General features: G+C 41.6%; 1 protein-coding gene across 2 annotated transcripts in view; it reads left to right on the forward strand.

The window, feature by feature from the left end:
- LOC115137514 (beta-1,3-glucosyltransferase-like) overlaps positions 1-17,289 on the forward strand; it is a 167,276-nt gene that overhangs the window by 115,162 nt on the left and 34,825 nt on the right. The window contains exon 9 of one of the 2 annotated variants that reach the window (XM_065024671.1): positions 14,322-14,453. The exons of the other annotated variant lie outside the window; for it this stretch is intronic. Within the exon in view, the coding sequence (XP_064880743.1) occupies positions 14,322-14,453 (132 nt within the window). The remainder of the gene's footprint in view (positions 1-14,321; positions 14,454-17,289) is intronic. 2 annotated transcript variants of the gene reach the window in all.

Below are 17,289 nucleotides of genomic sequence, written 5' to 3' on the forward strand. Positions count from 1 at the left end.
GGGCAGCTGGGAGGAGGTGTTCTTATTCTCCATGGACTTTACAGTGTCCCAGAACTTTTTTGAGTTAGTGTTGCAGGAAGCAAATTTCTGCTTGAAAAAGCTAGCCTTGGCATTTCTAACTGCCTGTGTATAATGGTTTCTAGCTTCCCTGAACAGCTGCATATCACGGGGGCTGTTCGATGCTAATGCAGAACGCCATAGGATGTTTTTGTGTTGGTTAAGGGCAGTCAGGTCTGGGGAGAACCAAGGGCTATATCTGTTCCTGGTTCTAAATTTCTTGAATGGGGCATGTTTATTTAAGATGGTTAGGAAGGCAATTAAAAAAAAAATCCAGGCATCCTCTACTGACGGGATGAGATCAATATCCTTCCAGGATACCCCGGCCAGGTCGATTAGAAAGGCCTGCTCGCTGAAATGTTTCAGGGAGCGTTTTACAGTGATGAGTGGAGGTCGTTTGACCGCTGACCCATTACTGATGCAGGCAATGAGGCAGTGATCGCTGAGATCTTGGTTGAAGACAGCAGAGGTGTATTTAGAGGGGAAGTTGGTTAGGATGATATCTATGAGGGTGCCCGTGTTTAAGGCTTTGGGGAGGTACCTGGTAGGTTCATTGATAATTTGTGTGAGATTGAGGGCATCAAGTTTAGATTGTAGGATGGCTGGGGTGTTAAAAGCATGTTCCAGTTTAGGTCGCTTAGCAGCACGAGCTCTGAAGATAGATGGGGTGCAATCAGTTCACATATGGTGTCCAGAGCACAGCTGGGGGCAGAGGGTGGTCTATAGCAGGTGGCAACGGTGAGAGACTTGTTTTTAGAGAGGTGGATTTTTAAAAGTAGAAGTTCAAATTGTTTGGGTACAGACCTGGATAGTAGGACAGAAGTCTGCAGAACTCTGCAATTTTTGGTGGTCTTCCTAAGCCAGGATTCAGACACAGCTAGAACATCCGGGTTGGCAGAGTGTGCTAAAGCAGTGAATAGAACAAACTTAGGGAGGAGGCTTCTAATGTTAACATCTTAGGTCAGTTAGGATCACCACTTTATTTTAAGAATGTGAAATGTCAGTATAATAGTTGAGTGAACGATTTATTTAAGCTTTTATTTATTTCATCACATTCCCAGTGGGTCAGAAGTTTACATACACTCAGATAGTATTTGGTAGCATTGCCTTTAAATGGTTTAACTTGGGTCAAATGTTTTTCCACAAGCTTCCCACAATAAGTTTGGTGAATTTTGGCCCATTCCTCCTGACAGAGCTGGTATAACTGAGTCAGGTTTCTAGGCCTCCTTGCTCGCACACGCTTTCTCAGTTCTGCCCATAAATTGTGATGGCCACTCCAATACCTTGACTTAGTTGTCCTTAAGCCATTTTGCACCAACTTTGGAAGTATGCTTGGGGTCATTGTCCATTTGGAAGACCCATTTGCAACAAGCTTTAACTTCCTGACTGATGTCTTGAGATGTTGCTTCAATAATAATTTTCCTTTCCTCATGATGCTATCTATTTTGTGAAGTGCACCAGTCCCTCCTGCAGCAAAGCACCCCCACAACATGATGCTGCCACTCCCGTGCTTCACGGTTGGGATGGTGTTCTTCAGCTAGCAAGCCTCACCCTTTTTCTCCAAACATAACGATGGTCATTATGGCCAAACAGTTCTATTTTTGTTTCATCAGACTAGAGGACATTTCTCCAAAAGTACGATCTTTGTCCCTATGTGCAGTTGCAAACCGTGTCTGGTTTTTTTATGGCGGTTTTGGAGCAGTGGCTTCTTCCTTGCTGAGAGGCCTTTCAGGTTATGTCAATATAGGACTCGCTTTACTGTGGATATAGATACTTTTGTACCCGTTTCCTCCAGCATCTTCACAAGGTCCTTTGCAGTTGTTCCGGGATTGATTTGCACTTTTCGCACCAAAGTACGTTCATCTCTAGGAGACAGAACGCGTCTCCTTCCTGAGCGGTAATGACGGTTGCGTGGTCCCATGGTGTTTATACTTGCGTACTATTGTTTGTACAGATAAACGTGGTACCTTCAGGCGTTTGAAAATTGCTCCCAAGGATGAACCAGACTTGTGGAGGTCTACACATTTTTTTCTGAGGTCTTGACTGATTTCTTTAGATTTTCCCATGATGTCAAGCCAAGAGGCACTGAGTTCACAGGTACACCTCCAATTGACTGAAATGATGTCAATTAGCCTATCCGAAGCTTCTAAAGTCATGACATCATTTTCTGGAATTTTCCAAGCTGTTTAATTAAAGGCACAGTCAACTTGTATGTATGTAAACTTCTGACCCACTGGATTCGTCATACAGTGAATTATAAGTGAAATACTCTGTCTGTAAACAATTGTTGGAATAATGACTTGTGTCATGCAAATTAGATGTCCTAACTGACTTGCCAAAACTATAGTTTGTTAACAAGAAATTTGTGGAGTGGTTGAAAAATAAGTTTTAATGACTCCAACCTAAGTGTATGTAAACTTCAGACTACAACTGTATGTGTTATGGCAGTAAACCCCCTGCTATATTGTGGAAAAAGAGTTACCTGTAACACAACACAGAGGGTGTTCTTTAACAGTGGGGACTGTGAAGTGGCACACACACAGGCACAGACACACATGATAAGACACGCACTCGACACACATGTACATATGGATGTTGTATTGTAAATATGTGGTAGTGGAGTAGTGGCCCGAGGGAACATACTAAATGTATTGGGTAAAGTGTTATGAAATATAATGTAATGTAATATTTTTTGTTATATATACAGTGGGGCAAAAAAGTATTTAGTCAGCCATCAATTGTGCAAGTTCTCCTACTTAAAAAGATGAGAGAGGCCTGTAATTTTCATCATAGGTAGGTACACTTCAACTATGACAGACAAAATGAGAAAAAAAATCCAGAAAATCACATTGTAGGATTTTTAATGAATTTATTTGCAAATTATGGTGGAAAATACAAATCGCACATTTACCAGTGGCTAACTGATGTGCCATGACAACTTGTTAATCATTAGTGAACTAACTGCATCAAAAAATGTAATAATACATCAGAGTATGTCATTTATCTTTAATTTCAAAAGCAGAATTATCAACATCACAGTTTCATCACAAGTTTTTCTAACGTTAGCTAACTTGAAAGATTAGCCTACCAAAACAGTAGCTAGCTAACAGCAGATAATGACTTGGTATAAATGTCTGCATTGAACTTCATTTTGGTAGCCAAATGTTTGCCGTTTGTTGTAAATACTGCTGTCACAGTGTTTTGAAATGTTAGACATGGCATGCTAGCTAATCATTAGCTTGGTGGCTAGCTTCTTTTTTTGTGATTACAGGTTTTATTTGTCATTATGGTGAGCTGCAGTGATTGGCAAATCTTGGTTTGATATTGAAGTGTAGTATGTTGTCCCCTGGAGGTGGAGGTGAAGTAGCTGTGTAATTTCGTAGCCTACATTTTTCTGGAACACAGAGAGGCAAACACGAACTCAGTGGGCACGTCGAACCAGCGCTTCTCACTTGCAGCTTTCATCTCCAGACAGTCCTTTCCTATTCCAGTGTTATTGGGCTCGTAAGTGTTGCGGTTAGTGTAATAAAACCTGGACCAATCTGACCACATTCATGTTCCCTCCTTGACTCCATCAAAATCTCCATCCCAGGTCCTAGGTATCTGGCCAGTGGTATCCTGTATCAGTGCTTGCATGGACTGGTACTTTAAAAAGCTCTCCACGGATGCTCGGTTTCCACTAAGTGCCAAACAGTTTTGCTCCAAATTGGCCCATGACCACTGAATGCTGACAAACTTGAAACAGCGTGATCCATAGGTTTTCATCAAGGATTCTGCCACCACTATGCTTCCCCATAGGGATTGTGCCAGGTTTTCTCCAGACGTGACGCTTGACATTCAGGCCAAAGAGTTCAATCTTGGTTTCATCAGCCCCGAGAATCTTGTTTCTCATGGTCTGAGAGTGTAGATTGATGAGGAAAAATGTACATTTTCTCTTTTTTATAATAAGGATGTAACGTAACAAAATGTGGAAAAGGTAAAGGGGTCTGAATACTTTCCGAATGCACTGTATATCAGACCGTATAGCACTGGTATGACAAAACATGTATTTTTACTACTCTAATTATCTTGGTAACCAGTTAATAATAGCAATAAGGCACCTTGGGGGTTTGTGGTATATGACCAATATACAACGGCTAAGGGCTGTATCCAGCACTCTGCTTTGCGTCGTGCCTAAGAACAGCCCTTAGCTGTGGTATATTGGCCACATACCACACCCCCTCGGCCTTATTGTTTTAATCGAGTATTGAGTGAATTTCATTCTCTACCTCTTCGAGGTCACTGTAGTTACAAACTCTCTCCTCTTCCATTTCACCGCAATACCGTTCTGTTTCAATACACAGGCAATATCCCTGATCTTATCTGTGCACATAGGGGGCGGCAAACATTAGACAAACATTGTCAGTAGAATGGCCCGTACTGAAGAGCTCAGTGACTTTCAACCTCCACCATCAGAGGATGCCACCTTTTCAACAAGTCAGTTTTTCAAATTTCTGCCCTGCTAGAGCTGCCCTGGTCAACTGTAAGTGCTGTTATGTCTATGAACAACAATGTCTCAGCCGCAAAGTGGTAGGCCATCAAGCTCACAGAACGTCAAGTGCTGAAGCATGTAGTGCGTAAAAATCGTCTGTCCTCGGTTGCAACACTCACTACCGAGTTCCAAACTGCCTCTGGAAGCAATGTCAGCACAATAACTGTTTGTCGGGAGCTTCATGAAATGGGTTTCCATGACCAAACTGCCACACACAAGTCTAAGATAATTATACGCAATGTCAAGTGTTGGCTGGAGTGGTGTAAAGCTCGCCAACATTGGACTCTGGAGCATTGGAAACGCATTTTCTGGAGTAATACATCTCTATCTGGCAGTCCGACGGATGAATCTGGGTTTGTTGGATGCCAGGAGAACGCTACCTGCCTGAATGCATAGTGCCAACTGTAACCTTTGGTGGAGGAAGAATGATGGTCAGGGGCTGTTTTTCATGGTTTGGGCTAGGCCCCTTAGTTCCAGTGAAGGGAAATCTTAACATTACAACATACAATGATATTCTAGACTGTCCTTCCAACTTTGTGGCAACAGTTTGGGGAAAGTCCTTTCCTGTTTCAGCATGACAATGCCCCCGTGCACAAAGCGAGGTCCTTACAGAAATGGTTTGTCGAGATCGGTGTGGAAGAACTTGACTGGCTTGCACAACCCCATCAAACACCTTTGGGATGAATTGGAACTCGAACTGCGAGGCCTAATCGCCCAACATCAGTGTCCGACATCAACGCTCTTGTGACTGAAGGAAAACAAGTCCCCTCAGCAATGTTCCAACATCTAGTGGAAAACCTTCCCAGAAGAGTGAAGGCTGTTATAGCAGCAAAGGTTAAACCTAGGCAGTTGTCCTCATACTTATGGCCATGTAGTGTATCTCTCACGCAACAATTTGTTCCTAATCAAACAATGTCAATAATTATTTAGGTACCTGAATAATCTCCTCCGCCCATTTTCTTTTCATATTGCATCGTCAGTTGTTTTTTTAAAGCATCTATGTCTACCTTAATTTGGTTTTCGTATATATGTTTACAGTCAGACTGTTGGAAAAGGTCAGACAATTCGGATGCCCAGGCTTTCCCGTATGGAGAGAACCCATTGAAAACTTTTGCTGGCTATTCTGGCAATTGGCATATCCAACAGTCGATTCCAAAGTCTCACCATGCATGCCTTCCATCTCAGCTCACAGGGTTCCCAACACAGGTCCCCACTAATTCCCAGTGTAAGTGCAAACTTGTGGACACACAAAAAATCACTTACTGCTTTATTTCTGCTATATTTCTATAAAACCTGTATTTCTATGGAAGGCCGGGCAACGTTGGATGACCGTTACCTAAATAACTTATAACTCATACCTTATTGACTGTTGAAAAGATTTAGTGGAAGTCACAGAGAGGGGAGGGTTGGGGAATTTCTCTCAAACCTCCAAATTAAAATGGTTTTATTACTTGATTATTAATTATGATAATGATGCCGATATATGTCTATTTATGTATATATTTCACTTTATTATTAGAACATTCAAATGTGCAGCAGTAAGGCAACAGTTTATACAATGACATAACGTGATAGTTCAGCAATTTTAGCATACTTAGATATTTGCTTCCTTACCTTGAAAGGACTCGGAATGACTTCTAGTGTCCTGCTAGGTGACCTAAACTGGGACATGCCTCTTAAGGATCCGTCCCTTTAAAAAAAAAAATGTCACCTAAAATTACATACCCAAATCTAACTGCCTGTAGCTCGGACCTGAAGCAAGGATATGCATATTCTTGATACCATTTGAAAGGAAATACTTAGAAGTTGGTGGAAATGTGAAATAAATGTAGGAGAATATAACACATTAGATCTGGTAAAAGATAATACAAAGAAAACAACGTTTCTTTTTTATACAATCATCTTTGAAATGCAAGAGAAAGGCCATAATGTATTATTCAAGCCCAGTCGCAATTTTGGCCACAAGATGGCAAGAGTGTATTTTAAAGTTTTAGACTGATCCAATGAACCATTGCATTTGTGTTCAACATTTTGTATCAAGACTGCCCAAATGTGCCTCATTGCTTTATTAATAACTTTTCAAGTTCATAATTGTGCACTCTCCTCAAACAATAGCATGGTATTATTTTACTGTAATAGCTACTGTAAATTGGACAGTGCAGTTAGATTAACAAGAATTTAAGCTTTCTTCCCATGTTACTTACAACCTCATGCTAATCACATTAGCCTAGCTTAGCTTAATCGTCCTGATCCTGTAGTGGTTAAAGGGTGAGATCAAGCTGATCATAACTGTTATAGCCCAATTTCTATCTTGCCCTGTTTATCAAGTGTTGGAAAACTTGACAATAATCAACAAGCTTTGTTGATGTCTATAGTATTCTCTCTGGTATGCAATCTGGTTTCTGCTCAAGTTATGGATGTGTCACTGCAACCTTAATGATGCCACCACTGCGTTTGACTCTAAGCAATGTTGTGCTGCTATTTTCATAGACAGTACACTGTCCTTTTCTCAGCTCATATCGAAAGCTGCAGTCTAAGATTAAATCTAGACATGGTTTCCTCTATCGTAATCACTCCTCTTTCACCCCAGCTGCCAAACTGACCCTGATTAAGATGACCATCTTACCCGTGCTAGATTACAAAGATTTATGCTTATTTATAAAAATCCTCTTCGACCCCCTTCCCCTATCTGAGATGCCTACTGCAACCCTCATCCTCCACAGCACCCATTCTGCCGGTCACATTCTGTTGAAGGTCCCCAAAGCACACACATCCCTGGGTCACTCCTCTTTTTATTTTGCTGCATCTAGCGACTGGACCGAGCTGCAAAAACCACTAAAACTGGACAGTTTTATCTCCATCTCTACATTCCAAGACTCAATCATGTAACTTGTTCTTAATTGACTTGCCTTGTTAAATAAAGGTTAAATTAAATAGAAAATGACTGCAATCCACACCTTTTTGTTTGTTTAGTTTTTTGTTAAATTAGTTACTGCCAACATTTAGCAACATTATCATTTTAGACCAAGTCCCCATGCACAGTCATATCCAAAATGATTGGTACCCTTGAAAACGATAAGCAAAAAAAAGATTGTAAAAAAATATATTTACATTTTTTGGGGGGGTGTATTTGGACACCTGTTTGTTCAACATCTCATTCAAAAATCATGGTAATTAATATGGAGTTTTTTCCCCTTTACTGCTATAACAGCCTCCATTCCTTCTGGTAAGGCTTTTCACTAGATTTTGGGACATTGCTGCGGGGACTTGCTTTCACAAGCGCATTAGTGAGGTCGGGCACTGATGTTGGGCGATTAGGCCTGACTCGCAGTCGGCGTTCTAATTCTTCCCAACGGTTTTCGATGGGGTTGAGGTCAGGGCTCTGTGCAGGCCAGTCAAGGTCTTCCACACCGATCATGACAACCCATTACTGTATGGACCTCGCTTTATGCACGGGGCATTGTCCTGCTGAAACAGGAAAGGGCCTTCCCCAAACTGTTGCCAGAAAGTTGGAAGCACAGAATCGTCTAAAATGTCATTATACTGGAACTAAGGAGCCCAAACCATTATTCCTCCTCCACCAAACTTTACAATTGGCACAATACATTCAGGCAGGTAGTGTTCTCCTGGCACCGCCAAACCCAGATTTGTCCGTCAGACTGCCAGATGGCTAGGCGTTACACATAACTACAGACAAAAGGTGTCCCCTGCTCCAGAGTCCAATGGTGGCGAGCTTTACACCAATCCAACCGACACTGGTATTGCGCATGGTGATCTTAAGCTTGTGTGCGGCTTCTCGGCCCTGGAAACCCATTTCATGAAGCTCCCGACGAACCGTTCTTGTGCTGACGTTGCTTCCAGAGGCAGTTTGGAACTCGGTAGTGAGTGTTGCAACGGAGGACAGACACATTTTACTCGTTCTGTTAGCTTCTGTGGCCTACCACTTCCCTGCTGAGCTGTTGTTGCTCCTAGACATTTCCACTTCACAATAACAGCACTTACAGTTGACCTGGGCAGCTCTAACAGGGCAGAAATTTGACAAACAGACTTGTTGGAAAGGTGGCGTCCCATGATGGTGCCACGTTGAAACTCATTTAGCTCTTCAGTACAGCCATTCTACTGTCAATGTTTGTCTATGGAGATTGCATGGCTGTGTGCTCAATTTTATGTACCTTTCAGCAACGGGTGTGGCTGAAATAGCTGAATTCACTAGTTTGAAGGGGTGTCCATATACTATTGTATATACTGTAGTTACCAAAACTACAAAATAGCAAAATGAGATACAATAACTATTTAAGATACTCAAGTGAGAGAGTGGTGTGGAGCCATTCACTCTTTCCTTCCTCTAACAACTCTGCAGAACCGTCTTTGTTTCGGCGACGGTCTTAGTTTTGCTGACGAGACCACATCTGCTTACAGCTGCCGCTGAGAAACCAGGGGAGACTAAACTAATTGTTAATTGCTTAGTAGAGGTGAAGAGAACGCTTTTCTGTACTAATTGCTGATTGCCTAGGAGAGGAGAAACCACTCCCACTCCAATACGGCCACTGTTGCTTCCTGCGTACAGACAGAAACTAAAACAAGAAGCTCCCGCGCTGAGGTCTGTTCAAGGCTGGTCCGACCAATCTAATTCCACACTCCAAGACTGCTTCCATCACGTGGACTGGGATATGTTTCGTATTGCGTCAAATAACAACATTGACAAATACGCTGATTCGGTGTGCGAGTTCATTAGAACGTGCGTTGAAGATGTCGTTCCCATAGCAACGATTAAAACATTCCCAAAACAGAAACCGTGGATTGATGGCAGCATTCGCGTGAAACTGAAAGCGCGAACCACTGCTTTTAATCAGGGCAAGGTGACCGGAAACATGACCGAATACAAACAGTGTAGCTATTCCCTCCGCAAGGCAATCAAACAAGCTAAGCGTCAGTATAGAGACTAAGTAGAATCTCAATTCAACGGCTCAGACACAAGAGGCATGTGGCAGGGTCTACAGTCAAACACGGATTACAAAAAGAAAACCAGCCCCGTCACGGACCAGGATGTCTTGCTCCCAGGCAGACTAAATAACTTTTTTGCCCGCTTTGAGGACAATACAGTGCCACTGACATGGCCCGCAACCAAAACATGCGGATTCTCCTTCACTGCAGCTGACCTGAGGAAAACATTTAAACGTGTTAACCCTCGCAAGGCTGCAGGCCCAGACGGCATCCCCATCCGAGCCCCCAGAGCATGTGCAGACCAGCTGGCTGGTGTGTTTACCGACATATTCAATCAATCCCTATCCCAGTCTGCTGTTCCCACATGCTTCAAGAGGGCCACCATTGTTCCTGTTCCCAAGAAAGCTAAGGTAACTGAGCTAAATGACTATCGCCCCGATAGCACTCACTTCCGTCATCATGAAGTGCTTTGAGAGACTAGTCAAGGATCATATCACCTCCACCCTACCTGACACCCTAGACCCACTCCAATTTGCTTACCGCCCAAATAGGTCCACAGACGATGCAATCGCAACCACACTGCACACTGCCCTAACCGATCTGGACAAGAGGAATACCTACGTGAGAATGCTGTTCATCGACTACAGCTCGGCATTTAGCACCATAGTACCCTCCAAGCTCGTCATCAAGCTCGAGACCCTGGGTCTCGATCCCGCCCTGTGCAACTGGGAACTGGACTTTCTGACGGGCCGCCCCCAGGTGGTGAGAGTAGGCAACAACATCTCCACCCCGCTGATCCTCAACACTGGGGCCCCACAAGGGTGCGTTCTGAGCCCTCTCCTGTACTCCCTTGTTCACCCACGACTGCGTGGCCACGCACACCTCCAACTCAATCATCAAGTTTGCGGACGACACAACAGTGGTAGGCTTGATTACCAACAACGACGAGACGGCCTACAGGGAGGAGGTGAGGGCCCTCTGAGTGTGGTGTCAGGAAAATAACCTCACACTCAACGTCAACAAAACTAAGGAGATGATTGTGGACTTCAGGAAACAGAGGGAACACCCCCCTATCCACATCGATGTAACAGTAGTGGAGAGGGTAGTAAGTTTTAAGTTCCTCGGCGTACACATCACAGACAAACTGAATTGGTCCACCCACACAGACAGCATCGTGAAGAAGGCGCAGCAGCGCCTCTTCAACCTCAGGAGGCTGAAGAAATTCGGCTTGTCACCAAAAGCACTCACAAACATCTACAGATGCACAATCGAGAGCATCCTGGCGGGCTGTATCACCGCCTGGTACGGCAACTGCTCCGCCCACAACCGCAAGGCTCTCCAGAGGGTAGTGAGATCTGCACAACGCATCACCGGGGGCAAACTACCTGCCCTTCAGGACACTTACACCACCCGATGTCACAGGAAGGCCATAAAGATCATCAAGGACAACAACCACCCGAGCCACTGCCTGTTCACCCCGCTATCATCCAGAAGGCGAGGTCAGTACAGGTGCATCAAAGCTGGAACCGAGAGACTGAAACACAGCTTCTATCTCAAGGCCATCAGACTGTTAAACAGCCACCACTAACATTGAGTGGCTGCTGCCAACACGCTGACTCAACTCCAGCCACTTTAATAATGGGAATTGATGGGAAATTATGTCAAATATATCACTACCCACTTTAAACAATGCTACCTAATATAATGTTTACATACCCTACATCATTCATCTCATATGTATATGTATATACTGTACTCTATATCATCTACTGCATCTTTATGTAATACATGTATCACTAGCCACTTTAACTATGCCACTTTGTTTACATACTCATCTCATATGTATATACTGTACTCGATACCATCTACTGTATCTTGCCTATGCCGCTCTGTACCATCACTCATTCATATATCTTTATGTACATATTCTTTATCCCCTTACACTTGTGTCTATAAGGTAGTAGTTTTGGAATTGTTAGCTAGATTACTTGTTGGTTATTACTGCATTGTCGGAACTAGAAGCACAAGCATTTCGCTACACTCGCATTAACATCTGCTAACCATGTGTATGTGACAAATACATTTGATTTGATTTGATTACCAAAACGAGTTACAAATTGCCCTGCCCCTTGATCCTGGTTGATGTGTCAACAACTATCTGCAGTCAGCAGTTCACACATCAACTAGGCTACTGGGAAGACAGGCAGGACTTAAAGTAGATGGCCCTAGCTAGCAAAAAGACAGTAATAGACAATATAACAAGACAAATAATGTACTTATCACACCTGGCGATATCAGGAGTTCTCTAGATCTAAAAACTACCATGAAGTCTGAAAGACAGACTGAGTGGGTGGGGAGCTAGTAGGCCAAGTGGGTGGGGTGGTCACCTTGACTGACGGTTCTTTGAAAACGCCTATGTCAAGCAACATGAATGTGGTATTGCAGTGAGATTATCTCCAGCAAATTTGCTGCTACACAATGCAAATCAAACAACATTGAAATTGCATGCAACATCCAATCCTATCATCCATCACATCATGGTTTCATAATTATACTTTTTTTATCCAACTGTTTGGTTATTGTAACAGCATCAATATAGACAAAATGTTAGCTGTATAATTAAGCTAGCTAGCTAGTTCATGATGGACAATTTCAGTTGAAAATGTACAGCTTGAGGTCTGGGTACTTTTCATTAAATATACTGTGTATGTTGACTGCCAGACAATGTTCATGTGTTATGACTATCAACGTTGTCAAGAAGTTTGTATGAATCTTATGTTTGATGTGTCTCTTGATGTAATGACATGACAACTGCGTTGGAGTTTTGGGAAGCCCTTCCCTCGCTTTTGTTCTATGCTGGCTGTAGACCTAGCTAACCACTTACTAGCTAACACCAGACACAGAAAAAAGCTAAAACCTATAAGTATCTTTGCCTTAGGGGAAACATGTAATTATATTTGCTGACACGCTGCAGAAATGGACACCAGTTGACTAGCTACTTAGCTATTTTAAGATCGACCGATTTAATAGGAATGGACGATTAATTAGGGCCGATTTCAAGTTTTCATAACAATCGGAAATCGGTGTTTTTGGAAACTTTATCAATGTAGAAGAAAATAAATGTTTTCCTACTTTGGTAATCCTACTTTGATCTGGTTTCATCCAAATATCATCACATTTCATGAAAAACATGATTTGGGCTGTTCATGACCTCTTTAATCTTCATTTAAATAACTGTATTGTTGCCTTTCATGGCTTCCTGTTTCACTGGGGCATTAAAAAAGAGGTAACACGCATGTAAAATCCAAATAACTCACAAATGATAAGATTGAAATGGTTTTTGACTTTCATAAATCAGGCAATGGGTATGTAAAACCAACTGAAAACGAAATATACCACTTACCACTATTAGGGCAACAATTAAGAAGTTTAAACCACTGGAACCATGATAAACTTGCTAAACACACAGAGAAGATGTTCGGGAGGCAAAGAAAAGTCCAAGGGCCACAGTTGGAGAATTACAGAACTTGGTCGCATCTTGGGGTCATCAAATCTAATATTAGACGCCACCTCCAAGCCAATAGGGTATTTGGAAGGGTTGCCATAGAAATGCCTTTATTGAGAGCAACCAACAAATGCAAACACCTAGAGTTTGCTAAACATCATTGTCACTTGGATTGGAACCGGGTGCTTATGGTCAGATGAGATGAAAATGGAGCTCTTTCTCCACACACATCAGTGGTGGGTTTGGCCTCGACAGAAGGATGCATATGTGGAAAATAACCTAATATCTACTGTAAGATATAGTGGTTGATCTTTGATGTTATTGGAGCTTTTTTGCTTCCACTGGTCCTGGGGCCCTTTCTGAAGTCAATGACATTATGAACTAGTAGGACATTTTAGCCAAAAACCTGGTTGCCTCTGCCGGGAGGTTGAAACTTGGCATCAAGTGGATCTTCCAGCAAGACAATGACCCCAGGCACACATCAAAATCCACACAGAAATGTTTAATTGACCACAAAATAAACATTTTGCAATGGCCATCAGTCTCCGGACATGAACTCCATTAAAAACCTGTGGTTTGAATTGAGGAGGGCTATACTGAAGGATATCAAGGATCTGGAAAGTTTCTGTATAGCGGAATAGTCTATGATCCCTCCCAGTGTGTTATTATAATCTCATAAAAACATTATAGAAAAAGGCTAAGTGACGTTATCCTTGCAAGGGGAGGATGTACAAAGTATTGAAAACAAGGGTGCCAATAATTGTGACAATTTTTTAGATTTATTTTATAACTTGTTGAACAATATCTTTTTCTCAGAGCAATTTGTATTGCTCTGAGCGAAATGCTTTGGTTTGGCTGGCGCCTAACTGAACGAGTGTGCTCGCATACTCCTTTTAAAAGACTTAAGCTAGAAAAACAAGAAAAAGCAGCGATAGTACTGTTTGTACACGTTGAGACGCCATAGCCACTTCCTCAAAAAAGTTAGAATTATTCTAAGATAACTCAAGAAATCTGTCATCATTTTGACGTTTTTGTTGAGTAGATCTTAAGATGTTTGGTGCTAAGATGTTTGGTGCAGTATTTCTCAAGTCAAAAAATGTGCATGAAAACGATTGGTCTCTCGTTGAATGACAACAAACATTGAATTGAAGAATCCCTACTGTTGACAAATTACCGACGAAGGGGCATAGACTTCAACTACCGATTTCGGCTTGCCTCAAGAAAAAATGTGTTTGCATGAGCAGCTGAAAAAAACAGTAACAGTATCTTCCCATGTTGTTCCAGGTAGCTCTGTATATCTGGGAGAATGGCCAAGGGCCTCGTCTGACGGCAGTCCCAGAGCTGTGTACTGAGCCAGAACACTCTCCCACTGCCCAACACTGTGCTACCACCCTCAGCAGTCCTGCTCCCCTGTGTGTAGGTACCAAGTTGTGCATACTGTACATCACAGGTCCATTATTGACCACAGATCTGGGTTGAATTGTTTTTTTTTTCTTACTTGGTGCACTTGATTGGGGTTTAACCGGCATTGCACCAATGGAATAGTCCCAAAGGGGCAGATACATGCTTTTGGCCCAAATCTGCAACACCCCCCTGGTCTCACACAGGAACGATGATTATGTCAGTCTTTATGCATGCAAACTATCAGAGTTGGAGAGGAATCTCAGGATTACTTCATTGTCCAAATCCTCTTTTTCCCTCAAGCGTTATTTTAGAGAACCCTCAAATCTTCTTCCAGTACTTTACATTCCTGGATGAGACACTCTTCAGCAGGAAATTCCATGCTGGATTTCTGTTTCACAGCGTCGGGCAGCTGGCGTCCTCAAGAGCCGTGTTGGTATCACACCTTATACCGCTTTTTGGGATTCATGTGTCCAAAAATACAACACTGCCTGTTAAATCAAAATAACAAATAAATGAGAATTACAACCCTTGATGACTCCATCTTAACTTCATTGTATCCTATAAGGTTACTCAAGCAATAGTAAAATAGACTACAGACAAGTGTTCCCTCATTCAGGGGCAGCAATCTCTCTCTGTCCTTCTCGTGATCCCAATCACACGTAGGACTATTGATAAATTATAAACTTCTTAGTGTTTACATAGCCCACTTAAGTATTTTTAGTGAAGGTAATCAAGCCTCACCAGAAAGTCATAAGAGGTCAGAGGTCATTCAACCCCATTAACTGAGTGTTTCTTTCCCTGTATCTCAGACATTACTTAAAAATATTTCAAACATTTTGTGTATCAGGTTTACATTGGATTTTTCCTTACATTTCTTAACAAGAGAATGTGTGCAACCAAATTTCTGACAATAGATACTTTCATTTGTGTGCCCTTTAAGGTGCATCATTTCTAACCTGTGAAAAAACAATTAAAACCAAAATAACAAGACCCCACACAATAAACCAGTATAAACACCACTAACAAATATTAATTGCGGGTCAAAAACAAACAAAATGGTTAGGCCTTACTTAATTTGGGAGTTCCCTTAACAACTCAATCTGGGTAGCTTCATACTAACTCCCAAGGCACCTGCCTCGGAAAGCATTTGACATTATAAACATGATTTTAAAAAACTTGGTAGCAGACATTCCATCAGTCCTGGAAGAAAGAAAATAAACATGTACTTAGTTTGCACATCATCAGTCCAAAAAATTCTTAATCTTAATTGAGTTCACTGCATCTTGGGCAGGAAGTCTTAAGCCATGCCTACACAGAATTATACTTCAGACACATCAGATGATATGGTGTCCCATTAAGCGGAATAGGCACCTTCTAAAGATAACCATCCCAGAGCCCCTTTCTTGTAATCTTATCATTTTTACCTGTTGCATTGACATATGTTCTGTACGGACAGTCCCTGAGACCTAAACTAGTCATAATATGAAACCTGTTGTTTAACAACTCTACTAGGTCCTTCAAAAAGTCAGTGCTGGCTTATCAGCTGAATATTCAGTACTAAAACATTTATTTGAATCTACTTCAAATCTGGACACAGTTCCACGTATTGGAAACAAATTGTTTTAGATGACATTACATTTGTTCTACCCAAACTATAGAATTAAGTAATAATAATTGGAACTTGTCAAAAACATATCTTATTCAATTCTTCATACTTCTGTCCCACAATTCCCCACTGTGTCCCATAGTCTGTTTGAGTTCAGTTAGCAATTGCTGCTATCTATTGTTCCACAGGAAACGTATCTCTAACCCAAACACCAGATGTCAGCCCCAATGCTCAATCCCTCTGTTCGTAATGTGACCTTATATTGTTTGCTATCTGAAAACCACTAATATTACCATTCACTTTGTTACTTTCACGAGTCTCCATATCTGTTTCCCTCAACTAGGATTCTCTTCTTCCCAATAGGAAGACGTTCTTAATATCTACTGCTAATATACTTGGATCACTCTCAAACAATGTTCTGCTTTTCCCCCTATTGCAAGGTTTAAAATCAAAACAAAACAAACATGATAACTTTCTCCATATTAGAAGGCATTGTTTATAATTTTGTCTACCCTAACTATGTCACTCTATATTTATTTCAAATTTCTGTTGGATATTCACTTTCTGCTTCACACTTATTAAATGTCTATTATTTTAAGATGAACATCTAATGCCCTGACTTTATGAAATACATCTGCCAATTCAGAAGGGAAGAGATACACTTTGGAGGGAGCTTCCTTTTTCAGCTCTCGAGACAAGAATCTCTTTCTGGGATCAACTTTCACTATAACTGGGCTGGCACTGTCTATCAGTCCCCTATAGATGGTGTGCTCTGTCCATACTAAGTCTCTACCTAGCAAGTTAAACTCTATTAATGATTATACATTCATACATTGTTACTTTATCAAATCTAGTAACCCATTATGCTACTAATTTCTCTGTGACTGTGCAAGTTGTATGTTATTATTTCTATTATTACTTCATTAAAACTCTAATAACCCATGAAACCCTTCATACAGTTGAAGTCGGAAGTTTACACACACCTTAGCTACATTTCAAACTCAGTTTTTCACAATTCCTGACATTTAATTCTAGTAAACATAATTTTAATTCCCATTCCAATTTGTAAGTCGCTCTGGATAAGAGCGTCTGCTAAATGACTTAAATGTAAATGTAATTCCCTGTCAGTTAGGATCACCACTTGTGAAATGTCAGAATAGTAGTAGAGAGAATTATTTATTTCAGCTTATATTTCTTTCATCACATTCCTAGTGGGTCAGAAGTTTACATGCACTCAATTAG

This window comes from Oncorhynchus nerka, linkage group LG11 (assembly GCF_034236695.1).
Source record: "Oncorhynchus nerka isolate Pitt River linkage group LG11, Oner_Uvic_2.0, whole genome shotgun sequence".
Classification (NCBI taxonomy): Eukaryota; Metazoa; Chordata; class Actinopteri; order Salmoniformes; family Salmonidae; genus Oncorhynchus; species Oncorhynchus nerka.